The sequence below is a fragment of the Colius striatus genome, chromosome 5, assembly GCF_028858725.1.
Source record: "Colius striatus isolate bColStr4 chromosome 5, bColStr4.1.hap1, whole genome shotgun sequence".
Classification (NCBI taxonomy): domain Eukaryota; kingdom Metazoa; phylum Chordata; class Aves; order Coliiformes; family Coliidae; genus Colius; species Colius striatus.
In genome coordinates, this window is record NC_084763.1 from 15,945,750 (window position 1) to 15,970,793 (window position 25,044).

At 39.5% G+C, this 25,044-nt stretch overlaps 1 protein-coding gene across 1 annotated transcript in view; it reads right to left on the reverse strand.

Annotated features, from left to right (window-relative positions):
* Positions 1–25,044, reverse strand: part of TGFBR2 (transforming growth factor beta receptor 2) — a 58,825-nt gene that overhangs the window by 28,812 nt on the left and 4,969 nt on the right. Inside the window, exons 2-3 of the mRNA XM_061996313.1 lie at positions 3,045–3,216; positions 1,214–1,404 (exon numbers count right to left, since the gene is read on the reverse strand). Coding sequence (XP_061852297.1) covers positions 1,214–1,404; positions 3,045–3,216 — 363 coding nt within the window. The remainder of the gene's footprint in view (positions 1–1,213; positions 1,405–3,044; positions 3,217–25,044) is intronic.

Sequence of the window (25,044 nt, forward strand, 5' to 3'; positions counted from 1 at the left end):
TATAACTGTGGATCAGCAGTCAGGTTGTCTAGTTTCAAATCAAGCTTGAGGAGGGGATCAGGAAGAGGGAAGGAGGTGGCCAAAGATGTGGATAGCCTCAGTCAAGGGAGGCAAAGACTTTTTAACTTGCTCTTGGCTAATTTGCTATGGTTTTGTAACCTAAACTAGTTAGCTTTTTCGGAGGGCTGGGAGAGCTTAGAAGACACTCACACAGTTGTCCACCTTGGTGCAGTCACACATCATGTTTGCCAGGAGTTGAAGCAGACTGCCAAACTTTCATTATCTCAGACAATATGGATTTGATTACATCCTTTCCTAAGGAACATTAAGTGATAAGGATGTGTTCTGTGTGCCACACTCATGTAGAAGTGTGTACACACAAATTTCTCCACAGTAGGCCTCACACTTGACTGCAAGAGACCTGACTTTGTCTCAATAAAAGAATCATTGTGGGATTCAGCAGATAGGAGAAAATAAAGTGACGTGTGTGCACACATGAGGTCCACCAGCACTGTACACATCCACACTGCCTCTATTTGCAGTGGTCTATACTGACATTTGGGAAGTAGAATGGGGATAGATTATGCCTTTGTGATTTGGCCTAATCTCACATTTGACTGGTTTAACTGACACAGACATCCCTGTGCTGTAGTAAGCATCAGGTAGCATACCCACTAGTGAAAGAACCTCCTAGCTACTTCATGACCCCCACAGAACAAGTGCATGTGGTCAGTTACAACAGAGAAGTTGAATTTAAATCCAGATCCTACCAAGTTACTCAGTAGTATCTGTATGTGCAGATATCACACTATGGCAATACAGCCTTTTAGAAGAGGCAAAACCTTATATATGGCACTTGCCTCTTGCTTAGGTTTATAAAGTGATTATATATATATATATATAAAATCTGCATATATATATATATAAACTGCATTTTGGTGTGTCAACAGAACAACTCTTAACATCTTGCTTTTGTTTTTCTTTTCATCAACTTTTAAGTGCAATGTTTTGAGCTGAGTATTAGAGCTACTTCAAAAGGAGGACAGCCTGGCAGGAAGAAATATCCTCTGAACAGAAAAGTTGAGATTTTGCAAGACTCAGAGGAGACAAAAATATCTCATGCCACTAAAAGTTTTCCTCCACAAAATGCAATTCCAAAGTCCATTGGTATGACACAGTTAATATTACTTGCCAGGTAAATTATTAAACGTACCTGATGGAAAAATGAGCATGTCATTGCATTCTTCACCCGTACAGGAACACATGAACATTAATCCCCCTTCTTCTTTCTTTTCTCTCATCAAACACTGATCTGAGCTGGAATCATCCAACATGTGACCATACAGTGTTTTCTGGGGATCATGGCATATTGTTTCTAACGTCACATTTTCATCATTCTGTCTCCTAAAAACAAAAAGGAGAAAACTGAAATTGGGGAAGGAATATTTTAGAAAAGGAGCAGACAGGACCGTGCCTGCCCCAAATTTCCCTCTTTTGAGAACTCAAGTGGGATTTCAAGAGTATCATACGTTCTTCTCTGGCTTTTCTGAATGGGGTGAATTGAGCTGCGTCTGGGCTTCTCACACTGGGACATTTGTACAATGGCATGGCTATTTCTGTATCATATTACCACTAAGTTCCAATGAGTGCCTTTGAAAATCTCACCCAGAACTATTCAAGCTAATGTTCAATGAACTGCTGTGAACTTCCAAACATACTTTTGGTTTTTGTGGTCACTGTGCAGACAGTTAAAATCTGTGGGTAAAAACTGAATTATTTCCTCAAAATCTGAGGAATTTCTAGTGACTTGGCCTTTTCACTTTGCTTTTGAGGTCTACAATCAGCACAATTTCTGTATTGAAGGTGTTATTCTTAAATTAAAAACAAAACAAAAGCAAACCAAAAGCATATCAGCCAGAGAAATGATGCAAACAAGAGTTGCCTTGTCAGGGAAATATTTACAGCTGAGAATCTGGACCAAATTCCTGTGTTTTGTCCTGGCCAATAGATTTCAATGAAATTAAAATTGACTTAGAGGCAAAGAGCACTTTAAATACAGCTCATAACTCGTTTGCCTTTTGGATAAATTAGCATGAAAAATCCAAAGGGTATCTTAAATTGCACTACAGCCACTTTATATGGCAATAATAGACATTGACCACTTAGTAAAGGAGCACAGGACAAATATGGCACAGAATACTGGACTGATCCTGCATTTCAAGTGCCTACTTCCAATTGTGCTGAACATCTCTTCAAGTCAATGGGCACAACTAATCCCTCAATAAATGAATTATGTCTTTTTGTAAGTGGTTCTAATTATATTCCTAAATCAACAGTAGTGTTGCAAATAATCAGTTCTGTTCCTTTTGTCCACTTATGAACTCATCAAAGAGTGTTTCTAGTTTACTTTGGTAGGATTTGTTTACCATTTATGGAAGGGCAACCCTCCCAGTTTTTAGACTGGAATCCAAATTTAGAGTAAAAAAATCCTCATTTTCATATACTTTAATTTCTTTGAACCTAGACATATATTGTATAAAAAGTACCATGCCAGCAGAGTCACTACATATACAGAAGACTTTTTTTTTATCATTAAGAGAAAGTATTTCTACCTATAAATGGTAAATAAGCCTCCTGTGATAGACCTACATAATGTAGTTCACTTTGAAACCTGAGAGAGAATTGTCTTTCTTCAGCAAATGTCACCACGATCCTCGCCAAGTCTCAAATCTGTTTCTACTTTGAGTGCTGTGGGTGGATGCAGCTTAATGGTTTGAGCAAAAACATACCTCTTTTCCAATAACAGCATAAGCTGGAACAGAACTGCTTTAGAAGAAAAAAATCCCCAGAACATTTCATATCAGAATTGTTGTTAACCTCAAGCAACTCTCGGTATGCTGAACACAGATACAAGTTGGAAGTGAGACAGCAAAGCCTGGTGAGGTAGCTGGGACATGCTGAGTATCAGAGCAATCAAGGAAAGCACCAAGTAACAATGAATGAGAGTGTGCTCCCCTCGCCACCAGTATGAAGAAATAACTTACCATATAGCGACGCAGACTTCACTGTGCTCCTCACAGATGGAAGTGATGTTGCAGTTGCTCCTGCATGGACGTTGGTTTGTACAGGTTGTTACTTTAGTGTCACAAAATTTGCATAGGTTTCGCAATTGCATTCCATTTTCCTTATTTCTGTCTAGAGGTGACATAATTTCAGCTTAAGGAAAAAAAAAAAGAGAAAGAAACTCAATAAATGGAATATTGTCAGACTGCATTATTGCTCATTATGAAGATAAGGTTTTCATCAGCAGCAAACATTCTCTCCCACCTTAAATTAGAAAATCTTTGATCTTTCATATCTACCAATTTTCTTTGCAACAAGGCAAGTGCCACAGTGTCAAGACCAGGTTAATCAAAGTGAATTTGAAATGTTAAATCAACTTCTGTTGACTTCAGAGGGTGCAAAAGTCGCTCTGTAATTTGCAGAATCAAGCTTATTCTCAGTCTGGCTTGCACTGAAATAACTACACTGCACTCACCTGTTTGCATTATTCACAAGCATCAGATCTGTCCCCCATGTACTAAAAGACATTGCACCGTGGTCTGTATGCCAAAGTAACTTGAAGATACCATAACAGGAATGCATGTCACATGGGTGACACCGTTACGACACAGATCATGATGAATTTTGTCTTTATGAACCTGAGGCACAACCTAGGTGCCGTCCTTAATCTCATTACTGTTCACCATCAGAAAACACAGAGCTGGTACTGTCTTTCAGCTTCAGGTAGATGGTCTGCCTGAGGTTGTGGGTCAAATTCAGACTGGAAATGCAATAGGGCATCTCTGCAGCTCATGTAATCTGTCACTGAGGTCTTCCTCGGCTAATTTGAGGGAACTTGAACTCAAACTAACTCGCAATGGCAATCTGTCTTGTAGAAGTCTACTTTGACCAAAATAGCTATGCTTCTTTACCTAGGCATTGAAGAATTACTTGCTTAGTGGTTCTGCGTCTTAGTTCTCACCATCTGCTTCAGTGTGGTAGCAGTAAAGGAAGAGACCTATTTTTTTTTCCCAGTGTATGAATTTCAGGAAATATATTTTTAGTTCAAAAACTATTTTGAAAAGCCAGCGTAACTACAAGGAACAGAAAATGCCAACATAAACTTTTTTCTAAAGCTAAAATGAATATGCAGCTATCTGAAGTGGAGCAGATCAGCTACAACAGTTTCAGTCTGACTCACTTTGTCATATATTTGGAAAAGTAGGTTGAATCACTTTAAGGAGATATGGGGCTTCATATAGCACAGCCTTCATCTTGTGGCCACCTGCATGTTAAAATTATGCTCATATTGCTCTCTGTGGCCAAATGTTGCTAGTCAACAGATAACAGGCAACCAGGGATTTGTAATTTCCCCCTCTCTCCTCCATTAGCTGAGAAATCAATTTTTCCTTCTAGAGCCTTAGTATTTACTGCCATTAGAAGATTTTATTACAGGAATTAAATATACATGCTTTTTCCAGAAGGAAATAAAAAGGCCTCTGGCTAGCATTTTCAATGGATTTTTGAGCCATTGTAAGGGACTGAGAAAAAAGCCTTTGCTCTTCATCCAAATCACACATCCTTCTCACCACTAGCATGCTCTAGTACAGCCTAAGGTCTCTGATCTTAGTGCCATGGTAATAATTGGCAAAACTGTCATTGATGTTAAGGATATAGAAGAGTCTTCTCCACAGAGGGGAGGGTTATGATGAGCTCACTGGGAGCACTTACTCAGGTGGAGAATGCTGGCAGTATGTTAAGGGCTGGCTCCAGGTACACATTTCTTAATGATTTGTGTTGCAACAACTTCCAGGAGCTATTCAGAAGAATAAAGTCTCATTGAAGTGTGTGTGGTAAGGACTTGGAAGGTCTTGAATCTAGTGTTCTATAAAATATGTGTTAATATGATCATCATTCTGGCTCCTCTCTTCTGGATGTTACATCTTATTTAGTGCATGGCTGTATTGATTTATCTGGGTTCCAGTAATGATCAAAACAATCTGATAATGAGGGACTGTCCCTCTACCAGTAAGAGACAATCTACAGTCCTAAAAGCCTGGATGAACAACACAGATAAATATCAAAGGAGAAAAGAAGTGACTCACCCAAGCTCACACAGGAAATCTGTGGCAGAGTGCCAGCGGCTCACAACTGAGCACATGGGAAAAGTATCTGCCAGTCAAAGTGCAAAGACTTTAGCTGCATTTACACTGCTTTCAGCTCCGAGCTTACATGGCTCCATGTTTCATTTGCAGCTGTGTTACGATGGGTACCTCTGCTACAAACACAACTCAGTCCTCTCTAGTGCCCACCGCACTGGAGTCAAAAGATATGTGAAGGCATGTCCTTAGGTAAACTGGTTTGAGCACATTATGTTTGTCAAGAGGCGGAATTTGTTCCTGTGTTGTCCCTGGCCATGCTATGACTCACCCACTGGAATAAATGGATGAAAGTATGCTTGGACCTCTTCCAAGGAGAGATCTCCAAACCAAGCAACTTGATTAGAAGAAAAAAAAGCTATCTACTACAAGGTCACAAACCTTACGCTTCTAACTTACAGTGGTAGGCTTAATTCCATTACTAGCAAAAGATTGAATGGTTAAGGCCAGCTAATTTCTAAATAGGTTAAATTAATGGCAAAAGCTAACAGGGCTTTGGGACTTCCAGAACTGACTATATTTTAATTTCCACCTCAGAATTCTTGTAATAGAGGCTTACAGTGCAGTGCCTCTCTATTCATGCCTCTGTCAATTCAAGACAAACTTTCCTCCTTGTTTCAGCATATAATTTAAAGTGAGACTGCAGTTTACTTTCCCTAATACTGTCATATTGCTCTAGCAGGTGCTAACTGTACTGTTCATTAGTACAGCTCGACCTTGCCCACTGTGAGAACACACCTAGTTACAAACTAAAGCCAAGTTTGACTTTCCCCTATTGGGCTGATGCTGAAATTCCTCTGTAGACTGATGTTGAAATCAACCTCTGCAAAGTGCTTAAGATGAAATCTAGAGTTAGGTGTGAACCTCAACATCACACTCTTCTGATCACAGCCTGCAACTAGACTCTGGAGACTTGGAAGTGCAGGAAGGATTTGTCTCCTCGAAGTCACATGAACTCAGACCTACATCTAATCAACAAAATCCTGCCTGGAAAATAACAAGTTGTTAGGGTTCTTCCTTAGAGAAGTGTATTCACTCATTCTCTGAGGGGCCTGTAATTCACAAGCAATGAGTGGTTCACAATCACTAAGATTGCTCCTCTTCTTGTAATCACTTGAATGTCTATCTCTAAAAATGCTAGACTACCCTGTTGCTCAATTCATACCCCATGAGCCAACTCCTTAAGGTTTTCTCCTGCTCAGACAACCAAAATCACTTGAAGGCTGTGGATAGAAGTAATCTTCTATTTTGTATGAAAAAACCAGGTGGATATAATAGGAGTGTAAACAAAAAACCAGATTCACCATACTAAAATGTATGCTTATCTCTTAAAACTTGATTTTTGTCATCTTTTACTCTCTAACATTAGTTTTCTTATTTTGACTTCTTCAGGAAGCCTAATTCTAGCTTTCCTTGCTTCCTTGTCATGGAGAACACTCCAAGTAAAAGGCTGAGGTTTCCTGGCTATGAAGCTTTCAATCGACCAGTTCATGATACCTCAGTCACCATGGTTAAAATGCATGCAACATGCAAGCCAACATGTAGGCTGGGTATTAAGGAACAGACACCAGAGCAGTCACATAAGAAATATCAACTCCATGGATTCTGGTGGGACCAGGCTTGCAGAACAACGTTTTTACTCTAGGGTTTATACTGTTTTTGATGATTTCTCAGGATATTATAAACAGTACACCTCGTCCAAAGTCTATTGTCTGTTTGTTTTGTCTTTGTAGATATGCAACTTTCATTGAGGCCTCAGGCTATAGTTTACATGCCTCTTAATTTTTTAGTATCACTACAGAACTCTCAAAAGCCAACAAATTTTAAGTAAAGCTCAAATCAACATGCTGTCTTTTTGGGAATATCTACCCTGGAAAATTTTATTTATGTCTTAGGATGCATTTCAGAAACAGCAGCCAATTTCTCTTACTCCTATCTTGTTACTCCATTTCTCTTCTCTCATCCAGTGCCTCTGGCATATGTATACATATAAAATAGCATTGCTAAGTAGATAGATCTCATCTCTTAAAAAAAAAAAAAAAAACAACTAACCAAAACAGAATTGCTGAGAGAGATGTTGGAATGGGAACTCAACTACTCAGCTGCTGAAATTCCACCTGTTGAAAGAGACTTGAACTTAAGACTTCACTACATCATGGAAATCTGCAAGGAGGAGGAGATCTTCATCAGGAAGCCTTGAAGAATATTTTCTCTGATCTCCCAAAGGGCACAGCTCTACATCATCATATCTCAGTGGTTGAAAAGCAGAATAGTAGCTATTAAGAAAGTTCAAATTGTATTACCGTCTCACCCAACAGAAAGACACCAAGTTTTGCCAGGAGCAGTAATAAGCACAGCATTTTTTCTGTTTTTCCTAACCCCCCAGTACACGATCTATAACCTCAGTAGAACTTTGATTCTTTGATAGTGATAGGGACACTGCCGATATCATGAAAGTGGAGAGGTGATGATACAAAAGCACTTTCTTTGCCTTACAAATAATTGCAGGAGGGAAGGAGACAAAGAAAATGAGCTTCACTTTTAAGACTTGGACACATTCATTCGGATGGTTATTCTTAATTATACTGATTATGCTCAGTGCAGTGATACAAGGAAGAAAAGACAGAACCATAATCAAGCCCAAAGATTAAAAAATCATGAGTTACAGAATCACAAGACTAGCCAGAGAGATCATGAAAATAAAGGAAGAAAAAAACCCAACAACCCAACAAAGACTCCAACTAAAAAACAGCTGCTGGGTCCTGCTTTGTTTGCCATTGCTGCCTGGACTCTTACAGTGCATTTGAGTCATATTTTGAAACTTTGGCCATAAGCAGGAGGGTTGGAATTACTGTCTAACTTACAATATTAAAAGATAAAAAGAAAACAGGTCACTGTAATTCATGTGCTTGATCTTCAAGAAAAATGTGTTATCATATGACTCATCATAAAATCACAGGATTTGGTAACACTTGCAGATCACCCACTCCCTTGGCAACACCTTCAAGTGTAACCCTACAGGTAATAACTTTGAATTTTTCACTTACTGCTGCCAGTTCTGACCTTAATGCCATCATGAGTTGAAATGGAGTATCACTCTGTGACGTATACTCCCATACTCACTATTTGAGTATGAACTCACATAGTCTTGGGCCCTGCTTTGGACTGCAGTCCTCCATCTCAACTACGATTTTCCCCACCAGGATTATCATGGGCATGGGATTTTTATAGTTATTTCTATTAACAACAGCAATTAGCAAGAGTGATGAGACATTCTCTATAAAGCCAAGAATGAGCTATCTTTTACATACAAGTAAAATATGTCAGAGGAAAACAGGTTCCACAAATGTTTAGCTCACCAGATATTTAACCGTCCCTGTGGCAGGACTCCAGAAAATCACATTCTCACAGATTCCTTTGCAGAATCTCTCAGCCTTGACCTGTATCATACAGAGTCAAAGATTACTGAAGTCACCCGTCTACCCCTAGCAATTTACACCCTTTTTCTCTTTGGAAGGGGCTTCACCTCTTGGGTTTCCTTTTGATCCTCAGCCTTCTGGTCTAGCACTACGGTTGCCTTAATTGTGCTTCAAGACATGCCTTTAAGCATACTGATTGAACTTTTGTTTGCAAAGTGCTTGGGACCTTTGTGTTGCTTTTCTTTCTGACCAAACCTCACCAGGGCTCTATAAAGGATAAAGACCAAAATAACTTACTTTTTAGCAACACATTTTGTGAAATACTTGGAACAGATGCATATCATGGCTTCTCCCTATCATGTAAGGACTCTTGCCTGTCATACAAAAAAAAATGCAAGTCACACCTATCAAATGGCAACAATACAGCTGTAAATTCAATGAGACACACACACAGCCCTGCAATTCACCCTATGACAAAGCAGCTACTAGGAGATGGGGGAAAAGAACAGCCTGGTGAGGCCTACAGACCTTTGGTTAGTTTGTATGGACTTCGACCTGCTCTTCAGCCATGACTGAGAAGTCTGCTATGAAAGAAGAGGGCTGACTAGACCTAGCCAGAAGTAGTTTGGCCACCCCCAGCTGAAGTAAGGCTTAAGCAGAACTGGTTCACAGAGAGAGGGCCACTGATGAACTGCACTGAAATGTGCGAAACTGCTATTTTACACCTACCAGCAGGTAAGGTGTGGGAAAGGTAGGTGCAGGGGGAGAAGAAAAAAGGATAAGGAGCAGGAGCTAGAAAACTTTATTATTTAACTCCTCTCTTCAGTGAAAGTGCCTGGCTTTTAACAGCAAGTGGAACTGACAAAACTTTGCTTTAGGGATTGCTGCAGGCACTGACAGTGAAGCAGAATCAAATCTGGCAGGAGCTGGGGGAAGGGACACAGCCGGAGAAAATAAGAGAAGGAATAGCATACTAAGAGGGAGATATTGAAGACAAAAATAATGCTTGCATTTAAAGCATTAAATAACACTCTTTTTATCCACTCCTTCCAAAATGAGCTATCACTGGCAGTCTTAATCACAGGCTGGGCTCTTCTCACTAGCAGAGGGCATGGCAGTGAACGGCCAGCTCGCGGCCATGACTGCTGACTGACATTAGTGCAGGTGTGAGAAGACTCCAGCTCATCACTTAGAGGAGAAAAGTGAATGCATTCTGAAAACAGGGAATAAAAATAACATTATTGTGATGCTTCTAATAATGAGGTGGATTTTTCACCTGTGGATTTTTAACTTGCTTCCCCCTTCCACATTTTCTGGCCACTGTTTAGCACTCTGTGGTAGGTGGAACAAAAGAATACTGTTTCTGGGCAAAAAAGGCTGAAAAAAAAATCTAAATTATGGCTTCCCATAGGGCACTCCAGGGATGTTTCATCTTCTCCTGACTTTAACCCACAGTTTATCTGCTAATACAGCTGATAAACAGCACATAGCACTGGAGAACCATATGTGATACAACACAAAGACCAATTTATTCAACCATGACTAGGTCTAGTTTTTTTCTGCATAATGCTTCAAGTTTGGATTTTACTGGATGCTGTCTTTGGTGGTAAAGTCCCGTGACTTCAGATATACAGTGAGTATCGAGTATGGTAATGCTCATCTGGTTTACAAGATTAGGAAAACCAGTTTTCCTGCTTTGCTGGAATAAATATGATTCATGGTTCAGAACTGACGTTTGCATAGCTAATCCTGACCATTAAAAACATACCCTGCAACTTCATCTCCTTTTCTATACTTCCCTGCCCAGTGAAAGCTGCTATTACTTCACTTGAAACAGAGATGAAATAATATAAACCCTTCAGCTTCTTACAAATGTTGTTTTTCCAACTTATATGCTCTGAAAATAGATAGCAGCCATTCAAGCATTATACAGTTATTTCTGTGATAGAAGAAGGAAGCAAAGACCATTTCATAACAGAAGAGTCTCTCCAACATTTGAAACATACACAATTTGGAAGAACTCTGACTCAGAAAACACAAATGTGCCTTCACTCAGCTACAGAGCCGTACCAGAACAAAACCATGCAACTGAATCTTCTAAGTAGGCTGAATGGAGTTTCTGAACTCATCCTATCTCTCCTTTCGGCTAGTTAAGAAAGCCTGTTTATAGAAACATGCTTTTCTCCACTCCTGCCCCCTCAACAGTCACCACCAGCAACAACCTATCTCAAGATATGACAGGGCTCTTCATTTTTCATAATGGTGTTGGGGAAGATGAATCATTTGTCCTGAAAGAAGCATATATTCCCTCCAGAAGCTTAGTTTATATTTCTTCCCTTTATCTTTTTTACTACAAAAGAAATGGGGAACATCTGCCCTAAAGAGTCATTCGATCCTATTTTTAAAGGCTTATTTATTAAACTCACAATTTCAACAGGGAAATTAATGAGTTCACCTAGTAGAGGTGGAATGGTACTCTAGGACACTTTCTAATAATATTATGGACAAGCTATTTCTATTAGCTGTGAAATATTCCACAGAGACATATCCAGGCTCTTCTGTTTATCTGAATGGCTACTGAATGTGCTCAGCATCACATATAAACTGAAAAATCCAGGAGATGATGAAAAATCAATTATATTCTCAAGGTATCAGTGCTGCTTACCTAAAGGCATGCCTTTATTACTTACTAGCAGTTCAAAGTGCCTGTCTTGTGATATTTACTTAATACAAAGACAAATCTTGTCTGCTTTTTTAGGAGCATCCTCATTGGTTACAGGTTACAGGTGGAGGAAAGGCAGAGAAGTTTTGAAGTCTATGTCACTGAGCAAGTGACTGCATGTTCTGCTAAACTTCTGGGCAGCAGAACACATTAGGATCCATGGTGGGGACGAAGAGGCTAACTTCAAAGATGTTATGAACTCCATGCTACACTGTATTGCCAAACTCTGCCATTCTTCCCATGGGGAATTGCAGCTGGAGTACCTGTGATGGTCAGAGTAGGTGGTTACTTGGATACAGATCTTATTTCTCCCTTATAGAGACAACTATCGTGCTGGCTCATCACTGTGACACACGCTGTGCAGATGGAGCCCTGCCCTCAGCTCCCACAGACCACTGTACAACCAAACTTGAACGGAAATAAAAAATAGGAACATACTTGCTTGGCCAAACACTCACAAATGACACTGCTACAGGCCTTTACTCATATTTGGTATATGGCCTTGCCATGATTAACTTTCTGAATGGTATCAAGTAACTAAGTGCTGACCTGGCACACACACACCACCACATGAGTTTAACTTATTAAAAGAGTGGGTGTTTTACAGTTTTGCACATGGATCTTCAAATCCATTTAAAGATGATTTAGCTCAGTATAGGTTATATAAGGAACAAGTCTAGCCAGTGTTCAGAATTGAGAATTACTACACACAAAGTCATTGTGGTTTACTCAATTACTTTTAAGTCAACTACAACCTTAGAGGTGCGAATTCTGTATTCGTCAGACGCTTTCATGTTACTTGACTAATTACCTGAAGCACTTTGAACAGGAATAAGGAAAGTTAGATAGACGGCAGAAAATCATCTCTTCTGAATGTAAAATGACAATGATATAAAGACTGATCTCTACGCTGGCAGCATGCAGCAACTTAGGTGGCAAAATGCCAAACCTTCCTCCTGAAACTACAGTTAACTCTTGCTAATGTTAACTCTTGCCTGAGTTAAATTCTTGCTAAATGTATGTCCGCTGGACTTCAGTGTATTCAAAAAAGCAGACAAAGATTACTAAAACATAGAGTAAATGGTGTAAATAATACCTAAAAGCAGCTAGTTGCTGTGCTTTATGAAGAGTTAATACAGATGAGCAGATGTTTACTAATACTGTTCATTTACTCAGGAGACCGACAGGCACTTGAAAACCCTCTCCTGTCTCAGAGAAAAATCTTCAGGTAAGGTCATGAAATATATTACTTTGGGGGTAGATTTTTGCTTGCTTTTCATAGTAGTGCAAATGAAGCACAGACACTGTGACAGATCACACAAAACAGGAAATTCAAAGTTACGTCTGACTCCCCCAGGTTCCCTTTGATACAGCTGGGTTGCATGGTGAATCAGAAAAGGCATTGCTCCTCTATGTGCCATTTCATGCTTTTCTTTTTCATTTTATTTGCTTTAGCAACAATCCCTTAAAACTACTGACACACTTTCCTGACAGATTTGGAAGTCATAAGCCCATAATCATCTTCCTTTCTGAAAGGATCCAGCCATATGCAGCTTCTCACAGCCCTCAGCAGATCCCTCCTTTGAGGATGCCACTGCAGAGCCTCCTTCACATCGACACGCCTTTCCTGACATCTTATTTTTAATATTGTTTCTTTTTGATGCAAGGAAACGTGTACTTAGAGAAAAATTGTCAGCCTCATGAAGAAGTCCCCAGACAATTGTAAAGAAAAATTACTATTTTGTTTCTTAAGCATTGTGCACACTAAAGATCTTCCCTTTCCCTTTTTCTCTAGTGAGAGTCTGCAAAAAAACACCAATCCTGCTCCCTTGCTCTGGTTATTTGTTCACATCCCTCATTTCATTTTCTCCTGTCTCACAGAGGAATGACCACACCTTACCACTCCCTGCACACCCCACTCCCCCCACCCCCCATTCAAAAGGCCAGTTTGACCTGTAACAGTTATCCAGTCTAGACAACTATCTGACTACACAAACAACAAGGAATGTGGCTTGAGGAGTGGAAACCCAGGGCTAGCGTAATGCAAAACTGCACTTCAACAGCAGCAGCACTGCCAAGAGTAAAGAAAAGTCTATGGCTGCAGTTACTTCTGGGGCAAATTACTTCTGGGGCAAGTTACTCCTGGGGTATGAACATGGGGGACCTGCTGTCTGGTGCTCTCTCCAATTTGAGTGTAGTCTTCTTTCAAATATCACTTGTCATGAGACAAGAGATGTCACAGCCCTTTCAGGAGAGGAAACAAGGGCTCTGCAGTTATTCTATCCTGTCAGGCATCATCATTACAAGGACAGATGGGACTTGTCATCCACATGGGTTATGACACTTTGGGGAGTACTCCAAGGATTGATGTTTCTCCCCAGAAATATTTGCAGAGGCACCTCAGGATGGGCCCCATAGCTGCCTAAACCCACTGCAAAAGTAGATGGGAGGTAATTTTGACTTTGAAGCATGGAAAAAGTATTTTTGGTGTCTTGTGACAATTAACATTTATGGGAGATATCTGAGAAGACAGGTACTACTCTCTGTGACTGTTTCCTCAGCAGTACACAGACCTAGATGTCTGCTCTTCATGAGATTTGAAAAGGCCTGATTCTGACTACACTTCTCTTTCTGTAAACTGGAAGCAAGATTCTGTGGACAGAGGAACAAATTTTAGTCGAACAAAAACAAACCTAAAGAATGGATTTGAGATTAAAATCATAATTTAAAAAAAAATTAAAAGCAGCCTAAACATGTAACCCAGTAATTGGAATGGGCTGTGTCTGTTCAAATATCGATTTGTCACATTCACAAGTAGGAAATGCTTCAAAACTATGAAGCACAAGGTGAACGAATAACGTAAGACACAAAGAGATTTTAGGTAAAATGGCATGGTTTGGAGTACATAAATTGCAGTCCTGCTCTTCAGTGGTTTATTTTTACCTAGGTGGCAGAATTCAAACTGAAGTTTCTTGATCTTTTTTCCATGCACAACTCCATATTGCACCTCTCTACTGCCCCTTCACAAGTGCACCTTTTGTGTCAACTGTTGGACCATGTTCAAGTCATGAGTTAGGGAGTTCTTTGTAGCTCTGACCAGGATCCACACATACTTTAAGTGTGATTTCAGCAACCTATACAGCCAGGATTGGAAGTGACTGAGCAAACTGGCTTCAGCCACAGCTCTTAAGTCCACCTTAAGCAAGGACGTGCTTTGCATGAGGAGGCTCTGTCTTGTGCGATAGAAAACTATGTTGCTACTGAACCAAAGCAGAATTTCCATGGTATTTTATAACACACCCATAAGTGTGGGGACAAGCTGTATGCACACAAAGACTCACAGCTGCCCATTCAAAAAAAAAAAAGCATTTAAATGGATTAACCAGACAACTATGCTTTCAAACTTGTACTTCTTACACAATTACATGATTCAAAGGATTTATAAATATTTGTTTTTCCAGATAAATGGAGGGTAATAGCTGGATTTTTTAAAGTGCATTCACTGACACTATTCCTCCCTCACAGCCATAAACAAACAAGGAAATGAAACAGTGATTTTATGTTTAGGATGCAAAATTTGTAGTCACAATTTAAGACTTAGGGATTTTGGTTTAAGCTTAATATAAAAAAAGACAACTTACTAACGTAAGGAGTGTAAAGACCTAATTTTGCTTAGCTTTTTGAAGACCTCTGAACTTGACGAATATTTGAGACATCTGGAATTTAAGGCAAGTCTCCTGACCAAAGGATGCTCCCACTATGGTACTAGTTTACAATAGAATCTACAGATTCTGGTAAACCAGAATTCTATGCAATTTCTTTCTCTAGGCCTGAGTATAGCCTATCCATCCTAGTCTATTTGAAAAACTGTTTCCAAATAAGAAGTCTCATTTAGCAAGTCTACATCCTTAACACACAGAGGCTTCTCTGTCAGCCACTGATGGGTAAACATGTTTATGCGGAAGCTCTGTTCAGAGTTCCTTTTTACTGTAAGAAGCCATTTTCCCCTAGGAAAATAATGTTTAAGAACCATTCTGTCCCCACACAGCAAGTTTTGAATGACAGATTCAAGAAAACGGTATAAAAAATAAATTACTCTCTTTCATAATCCATCAGCTCAGCTAAAATAGTAAATCAGAGGGACGTTAGACTCTAATGTAATCTCCAGGGAGTAGAATCACTTTGAATGGATTTAGGGGAAAAATACACATCCTTCTCAAATTCAGTAGCCTGGATGGTTATTATTTGTCTCTGTCAAGTTACATGCAAAGAAGCAGAATAAGAGAATTTAATACCCTGGGGATATGTTCTCTTGATAGATGCATCTAACTTGCACACCCACTAATGGAAATTATACACTAAGTATTGAGAACAGGGCACATGAATAAAAATATAGACTTCTAATGATATTTGACCTTAAGAAAACTTCCTTTTGCTGATTTCTGTTGCAGAAATCCTACTGCTGTGCATGCTGTTACAGTTATCAGCTTACTTGGTACAGAAATGTCTCTACTAACAAAGCAACATCTCCTTTATCTGCTGAAGGTAAATTTGCTAACATATTCCTCAGGTATTAGCTGTTCCTTTAAAGGCATTTGCAAAATAGTTCCTCAAGTTACTTTTGAGGCTACAAATCACTAGCTGGCAACACTATCCTGCTGAAATAAGGGAAAGAGTAATCAGCACCTTCATTTCTATTAGAGTATGAAATTTTACTGGGCTTAAAGGGAAAAAAGCTTGTCCATTCTGAAACAAGTAAGTGTTTCACCCCTAAATACATCCCTTGAAAGTTCACGAAAAGGTACTTTGCCATTATTTCTAAATCATGTGGAAAGAATTCTTTCTCTATGCTATAAAATTGAGTATTTTAAGGACAGTCTTTTCTGCATATGTGTATGGTCTGCCAGATGAGCCCCCACATTAAAAAAAAAAAATACCCATGGACACTAAGAAACCTGTAGGTATGAATACAACAATTCACACTCCACACAACATCACTCACTGCTTGCAGCAGCCAGCCCCAGCAAGGTTGGCATTACAGTGTAAGGTGAGGACATTCCTACCTCAAGCGCAGCTCAGTGGGAAGGAACTTGCCAGTCTAAAATTGTTTAGTCTACCTGTCTGAAGATGTGTGAGAGACTGCAAGCTCTTACACTTTGTTTATGATGAGGCAGAATAAAATCGGAAATGGGAAATGTACACATGGAGTTGGTTTTCTAGGGCTTTCCACTCCCAGTTGCTTTAGATATGGTCCTTGTTTCTGTATAGTCACTATTCCAGTCCTCAAGCTATAGCATAAGTAGTTTTCGAGACCAGAGCCTTTCACCAGCACTCTCAGACAGCATTTACACTTCCAACTTGTTTAGAAGAGAGATTGCAAAGAAGAAACTAATTCAAGTGTCCACAAAACAATCACTTTTATTTAAGGAATTGTTTCAGGGAGAAAGCTGGGAAGAGATGAGAGAGAAACACAATATCAAGCAGCAGTTCAGAAGCAAACCTTTCATTGCTTCTTAATTTTCATCTGAATACCTCAAATTTTGTCAGTTACTTCAGTCCTTTTTTTTTAACAACTGAGAACTAGGAAAAGCAAAATATGATGACATTTCATAAACTTTTAAATGATGCAGTTTATTTCTAGAAACAGCATAATATTCCTCATCCTGCTGCCATGGGACAGAAGATGTTTACTGTCACATATATTAGTTAAATTTAATACGATAAGATCTTCAGCAGATGCTAATGTGTGATTTCTGAGTGCTGCTATGTCAAATTATACCAGCTGACGTTTAACAGTTTAGAGTCACTGAATGTTTCTGGATACTGGTCATATCACATCATCATCCTTCATCTGGAGGGCACTTATTCATCTGTAGAAATCAGCAACAGTCTGTAGGATGTCTAAGGGTTTCTGTGAAATGCCTTGATCATTTTAATCAAATGCCAAGTGGATTAATAATTATGTCATGAAAATACTGTTTCAACTACTGCCACTGAGAAGGCTGTGCATAACATGGCCACAGTAGCTGAACCACTCGGCATCCCTTTACACATTAGGAGCCAGTTGCACACTTTTTATGGTTTCTGGTGTTAACTGTTCAGTGACGTGGGCAGCTCATTCTCTAAAGCCGTCACTCGGCATTTTTCACAAATACTGCACTCAAGTATAACACTGTATGTTTTAAAAAGTGTTCTCACAAAACACAACAATTCCAAGCTTTCCAAATGCAGTAATAGCTTAGGTTACACCAGAGGAAAGTGCTCCATAGGAATAGAAACATTTTTTTCATTCTTTGCATGCAAGATTTTATAACTCATGCATATTTGAAATATCCTTGAACAGGGTTAGTTAGCTGAGTAGCTTAACTGTTTCTTACCTCTGGAGATGCTAGTCCTAATTCTGAGAGCGACCTGAGTGATACCAGCCTGCTGCATCACAGATCCTCAGGTTACAGGACCTCTATACCAGGAAAAGCTGGGATGATATTCCCAGTCTGGCCTTCTGCAAGTGAAATCATTCCACTCAGCTAATTTTTGAAAGATCTAACTTCCCTGGATATGTGTTTTTATATAAGCAAAGCCCTGTCTTGATTTAGAGATTTGCATTGGGAAGTCCATCACATGCCTTGGTAGGGCTCTAATAATGAAAAGACCCTATTTGTTAAAAATGCACATCTTGTTTATGAAGCGATTTAGTTCACCTACACCTTTCACTTGTTGGCTTAGATGCTTGTTCAGCTTTCATAATCTCATGCCCCGCAGTCTAAAATATCAAGTTAGTACAGTTTAACACCTTATTCTCCATTATCTAACTGTGGTGAACTTCCTTCTGTGTGAGCTCTCCTGTCCACAGCTTAGCATTCCATCAGAGTAGATTTAGCTAAATAGCACTACCTTACATTTGCCTTGAGGCAAATGCTCACAATTCCTGGTGTTAATATGATGTGTGATATCTTATTAATGCATGGTAAACTGTCTGCCTATCTGACCAAATCTGTATCTAGTCAAGGAATAGCAGTTGTAGCTACTATTCCTGATTCTTTTGTTCTTCATATGTTCAAAACCACAGCACCCCACCACTTTCCAAAGGTAGGCAATGATTAACAGTAAACTCTTATATGAAAGTGCCAGAAAGACAGTATGGTTCCCTAAACAAACAGTACCACCTCCTTCCAAACCCACTGCTGGTCTAAGGACAATCAGATGGAAACTACTACACCTGTCAAAGCTATCTACACCTCTGTTTCAAAAGCACAAAATTGAAACTTGAAACAAAATCCGCCTTTTAAATGGAAGAGTGAGGATTGTACAAAGAGTCTAACTACTCATGCTAAGCAGCAGCTTGGAAAGGCAGGTATTGGTGCTTTCTATTCCTAGGTATGTGGTTACAATAGTGGGAAGTGTGCTTTGTCATTAACTTTCAAGAGTAAGATACTTCAAATAACTAGTGGTTTGCTTCTAGCATTTGCTACCCACCTTCAGTTGGCCAATGTTTCTGACTTCAGACCACCAGTAGTGATGTGCCTCACAACCATATTACAAATCACCAGAACAAAAAAGGCAAATTAGAGGAAGTACAAGCTGGCAGAACTGTGAATGCCATATACGTAGACAGATGAGAGAAGACTTAGGCTTTAAATATTCAAACTGAAGCAAGCTACCAAAGCTTCCTTGTGCCTCACTATTCCCTGGCAGCTCCAGGCACACAGTCTCTTAACGTGTGAAAAAGGGGGAGAAAAAAATGCTAATTGTGTCTTACTGAACTTGGCAGGGTATTTGAGACTGATGAGAATTTCTAGATGCTCTGAAGGTTTTAATCCAGAATTTAATCCAGAAATAACAGCATTTATTACTCTCTTTGATCCCAGTTTCCCAATCACAATAGACCAGTGTTGAAACAATCTCTGTTCATTTCCCACAAGTTCTGTAATTGCCTATAGAAGCTGTAATGAACACATCAATGCATTATTTTTTGCCACGTTAAGGAGAACAAGTTGAAATTGTAATATAAACATCTGTATCGAATTTTAATAGCAGCATTAAAATTACAACAGATGAAATTGTGAGAAGCTGTAGATGTGGGTTTAGATCTCCAGAGACTAAGAGACTGAGCCCAAGCTTTCCACTTCCTAGCTCACTTTTTTAACCATGGGTCAAGATTCAAAAGCTACTCTCAGTTACAAGCCACCAACAAGTTTTGCCTCCTCGTCCTATGGTAAAAGAATGAGCCTCTAACTCCCTCCAACATGTACACAAAGAGCTTTCATGCCCAATACAGATGTTTTTAAATCTTCCTTTTAGGATCAAGTGCCTATGTTTCAAATAACTCAAAATCTATATAGGATATGCCTGAGCCCTCTTTCTGAACCCGTTGTTCCTGGATTTTGGTAATTTAATTAGAACCATGTTTTTATCTTCTTTTATACACATTAAAGGCAGGAGACTTGTACACACAGGAAGCTCTAGGCTGCTTCTTGTTGCACTAATACTCATGGTAGCAGTGTGGCCTCAGGGAAGAGTGAGAATAGCAAAGCCTCCAGCCAGGCAGAAATGTCAAGACAAAAGTATAAAATGTGAGAAGTAATGAGCGTATGAGAAAGAAGCTGATGGAGAAAGAAAAACAAAGATGAAGAAACACTTTTTTGGTTGCATTGCCTTTTCCAGAATAGCTCACCAATCTCTTCCCACTGAATACCTTCTTATTTCTATTATCCAGAGGCAAAGAGAGAGTAGATATGGCTTTAGTTACAACCAGACAATGTGGTATTGTTGTTTACATGCAAACTTGGGCTATGCCAGCTATGCAAGCCTGATGGCCTGGCACTGTATGTACCAGATGAGAATACTACAAACGCAATAAAAAGATCAGCTTTCCAGATTTTTCACTTAAGGCATATCCTTGTGGTAAACTTGGTTGAGGAAATGGAAGAATAGACTGAGGGGAAAAGGGGAAATTCAATAGCCCAGAAGCACATATTGCTGACCTAGTTACTTTGTGAAAGCTTGAATAAAGAGGCTTATGAAGTCATGACTATTACATGGTCCTCTCTGATCTTTTCATGAGGATGAGAAACGGTTGTTTTCAGTTCAAAAAGGAAAAAAAGATTCTGTATGTAAAGTCTCTCTTTGTTGTGCTGTGAGCTCCCTGGAGAGAATATCAGTCACCCTGCAGGGGCTGGAATAATGAATGAATCCATCAGGGAACAGGCTTTCTTCTCCTCTGACATGCTTCGGGGGACCACCCACATACATGTCAACCCTTTCTCCTCAGGCTGCCACCACTAAAGGCCCGACCAGTCTCAGCCAGAAAGGATCCTTCCTCTCAGAGCCCATGAGTTGATGGAGTTTGGATACTCTCAGGCTGAAAAGTGACATGGTCATGGGCCTCCCGCTTTCTGGGCAAAGACTCTAGCCACTGTAGGAAAAGGAGGCAACGCAACCACGAAAATCAGCAACGGGAACTGTGGGGAGGTAGAAGGTACACAGTGGGGGCAGCTGGCCAACTGGCACAGCACAGCCACTGCAGAACCATAGATCTCCTTGGATGCAGGAGTCAAAAGGGATGGATAATTGCTGCATGCCTGCAGACAGAACCAGCCAAAAGAAATTAAGGATCAACCAACACCTGGATATGACAGCTCTTCTTTTGAAATCCTGATCACAAATTTGTGCTGTTCAAAATCTCATTAAATTTTTTCCATTAGTGATACACATAAAGTTTTACTTCTTCATTCCTGCACTCTTTCTATGAGTTTCTCAAGAAGAATGGGACACCCTGGAGTGACTGCTCAGTCATGTTACAAGAAAGCTTAACATGGCTCTGGAGCTGTGGGGGAAGCACTCTGAGAGCAGGAAATGACCAGCTATCATGTGAACTTCAGAAGCAACTCACTCCTTGTCAGATGCTGAACTCTTCCCGTGATTTTGTTGTCTATCTTACCATGTCTTATTCATGACATAATGAAAAAATACATCTTTAATTGTGTATGATTTTACAATGAAGACCACTTTAGGGTAAAAGTTAAAAAAAAAAAGATCAGGTAATATGTTGCTCAGGATAACAGAATGGCTACTCCATGTTAATTAGTAGCGCTACTGTGAGATGAAGTAAAATAAACTAACATCTAGCTACAGACCTCCTTTTAGCAGTGGCCTGAAATTGCACGGTGGATACTATCTAATGAAATATTTTAAGAGACTAGACAGCTGGAGAAATAAACTGTAAAGAGAAAAAGCATAGTTATTCACATGCACTATTCTCCTGGAGCACTCTAAATGCACAAGGTATTGCTAAGTCCTCATGTAACAATGACTTCAGCCACCAAGCTCTCAAAACATATGGAATTCGGTCAGGACAGTCAGGTAACATTAAAACAGGAGAGCAATCAAAATGGTAAAAAATTTCAGCTCCCTTTGAGCACTAAGACCTTTGTTAAATTAAGCCGTGCTATCAAAGCCACTGCTGTTGTACAGCTTTATATGGCAAGCTGTCAATAGTATTCCAACTACTAATTGGAGCTCAAGGATCAAACTAGATCAGCATCTCATGAGACACGGGAATCCTGGACAGCTGCTTCTGCTTCCTTCCCTGAGTATAACCAGAAGTGATAATCCATTAGTAATCATCTGTGGTCTGTTTCAAATTTCACCCTCTTGTACAGCAACATAAAAATGTGCTTATATTTGTTAGATGAAATCTACAAAATTACCACCTTATCATCCAAAAGCCCCAGGCATCACCTAACCATTGCCAACAGGTGACGTATACGCATGGTGCGCTTACACCCATTCTGGGCTGCAGAATCCACGGTAGGATTGAAACTGGAGGGAGGTGGCTCATCTGCATCTCACATCTAAAATATCTAATTCCAGGAGAACTACAGGTTAATTCCCAGAAAATCTAGCTGAATTTTCTTTTTTTCTAAGTCAATAAAAAGAGTACCAGCTCAGTTATGACCCTTCTGGGTGAAATGCTAAACAAAACTAAAAACCATATTCACTTTCTGAGGAGGAGTTTACCCCTTAGTCCTCATTTCCCATTCTCCGCTTTGCTTTCGTATTAATGATATCAGAAATTCAAATGAAAGGCCTGAAATTGATGAGAAATCATCCCTCTTACCTCTTTCTCTTTCTTTTTAGACTCATTATCCCAGATCAATTCATCTCCATCCTCCTAAATTCTCCTCCCATAATTCTTCCTGGGCAAAAATCCTTAACTCTACATTACAAGAAATTTGGAAGCATCATCTTTATCTCCACTGCCTGAAATCTTTCCCTGCTAATGTTCTGAGGACTTCAAAATACTGCAGTTATTTCTTCGCTCCAAGAAAGAGAACCGGATCACTCTGGCTCCTTTTGCTATCACAAAAGCCCCCTCAAGGGAATTACAGCCTCATAACACAGTGTTGCATATTATTTATTCTGTGGCCAGATTCTCGGCTGGTATAAATCATGGCAGGTTCTCTGCCTTCAACAGAGTAAAGCTGATTTATGCCAGCTGACAATCTGGCCCTGCATGCATTCCACTTGCACAATGCTAGTTTTTAAAGAGGCCCATTAAAGTGCCCCAGGCACGTAAGAACCACACTTGGGTCTTTACTCGGAAAATGTTGCTCTGAAGAGTAAGACTGTGAAACCTTCCCGTTGCTCTCTGAGTATGTACTGTTCAAATTCAATTGCTTTTCTAAAAGAAGACAGAGCTCTGACAGAGCCACCACAACCTTGGGAACACAAGATGGATTTTCTAATGTCTTCTGCATATATTTTTTTTTTTTTAAACTGAGTTTAAATGCTGAATCAAATGAAGCCAACAGGTATACCAGTGCAATATTTTGGAGGAATGGATCAACTGCACAGAGGCAAAGGCTATCTTTCAAAATTATAAACAAGCCAGAAAGAATGTGGTGTGACTTTCAGATCACTGGCTAAGCTGACAGCTTTGGCTGCTTGATAAGTCTTTCTTTACCTTAAAACCTCTTACGTCTACTTATGGAGCACAGCTACAGCTCTTTTGAGGGTGTGAGCCGAAGTCCTTGGGTACAAACAGAAGGCATGCAGGAAACAGAAGACAGCTTTCTAATACTACTGGTTCCAGAATATCATTTCAAAGGCACAATGTTAACCCTAGGTATCATCCCAGTGATCTGTCTGCAGGGTTGTAAACTGAAGGATCCTTTAAATATGAGGAAGCAGACTTCTCTATCTGTTCCTAAAATCTATTTAATTTCAGTCAATTTTTTGCCAAAATACTACTCTGGGTGAGTGGAGTACTGGAATTCTGGAATCAGACTATCAGGACTGTTAGTAATAAAAATTGTGGTTCCTACGCATGACAGAAATTTCTGAATACAGCTTGTTATTATGATATGAAACAAAGACTAGAAGACACTAGCACTCAGAGCACTGAGATTCCCACCCAACAAGGGGAAAACAAACACATGGCTACAGGTCAATCTAAAAAATCCCATCAAGAAAATGTTTTTTCCTGCCCCATACAGCTCTGCAACATTTCATACATTTTCATACTGACAATCAGAGTGAAACCAAAATAATTTGAAGTGGTAAATGTGTAGGTGTTTGTGCATGCATGTGCAAGGAGAGAGTGACAGTCTGACCAGGCACTTGAATCCTGCCTTTCTTCCATCCTTGACCAGTGATTATTCTAATTATTGATTAATGATGATTTATCTTTCTCTTGCTATCTTTCTGTATCAGAAATTCCACAGTGCACTAGGAAAAAAAAAAGTTTCCTGATGAAAGTTTAATGGAAACTGGTACATTTCCACAAATTGTTTCAGTTTTGACAAATCAGCATTTTCCCATGAAAAACTGTCAAAAACTCTCAACCAGCTCTAATTCTAACCAGATTAACTCAGGGATGAATGCCAGCAGGAAGTTCTTGCTAAATACCAGTTGTTTGAGCAAAGGAAAAATACTTCTTCCTCAGACAATCTGAGGAAAATTCATATGAAAAAAATCATATATATATATATACACATAAAATAAAAGACAGGTAGTTCTAGCTGTACCAACCACACTGGCATTCACAGCAAGAGCAAGGAAATGGCATATGAAAAAAAAAATTTAAATGCACACATAGGGACAAATTGTCAACTAGTATTTCTTTTGTCACTGCTAATGGTACTGTTTCTTAAAATCCGAAACAGTTGCTAAAGTTCTCAGCAATGAAAACAAATGGACATTATTCCTTCACTCGAGAATCCATATGGACTGCAGGCCAGACCCTTTACTACATGCTCCAATTTAAATTGTGCTTAAAGTTAATGGACACAAACAATGCTTGTCACCAGCAGAAATAGAATTAAGTAACTCCTGGTGAGACTTGTTAGTTCTAACTACCACTTTGGGTGAGCTTTTCATCATTGGATGGTGATTCCAGTGGTTTGCTCCTTCTATGTAACTTACTCTAAACATCTGTACAAGAAATAAATCTGTATTCCTTCAGGCAGTAGGATATAAATGGTTGTGCTCAACCAATGCCAGTGCTGCTGCCCTGCCTGTATGCGAGAATGAAGACATACTACGAAAAACAGCCATTGAGAAACCCGTCCTGCAGATATTTAGTGTCAAATCTTGGCTTACAGTGGCATACACATTGGCAACATCAGCCTTAACTACAATGTCCTGCCCCAATGTGGATGCCCACTCCTTGCTGTAAATGCAATCTATTCTTTGCATTAAA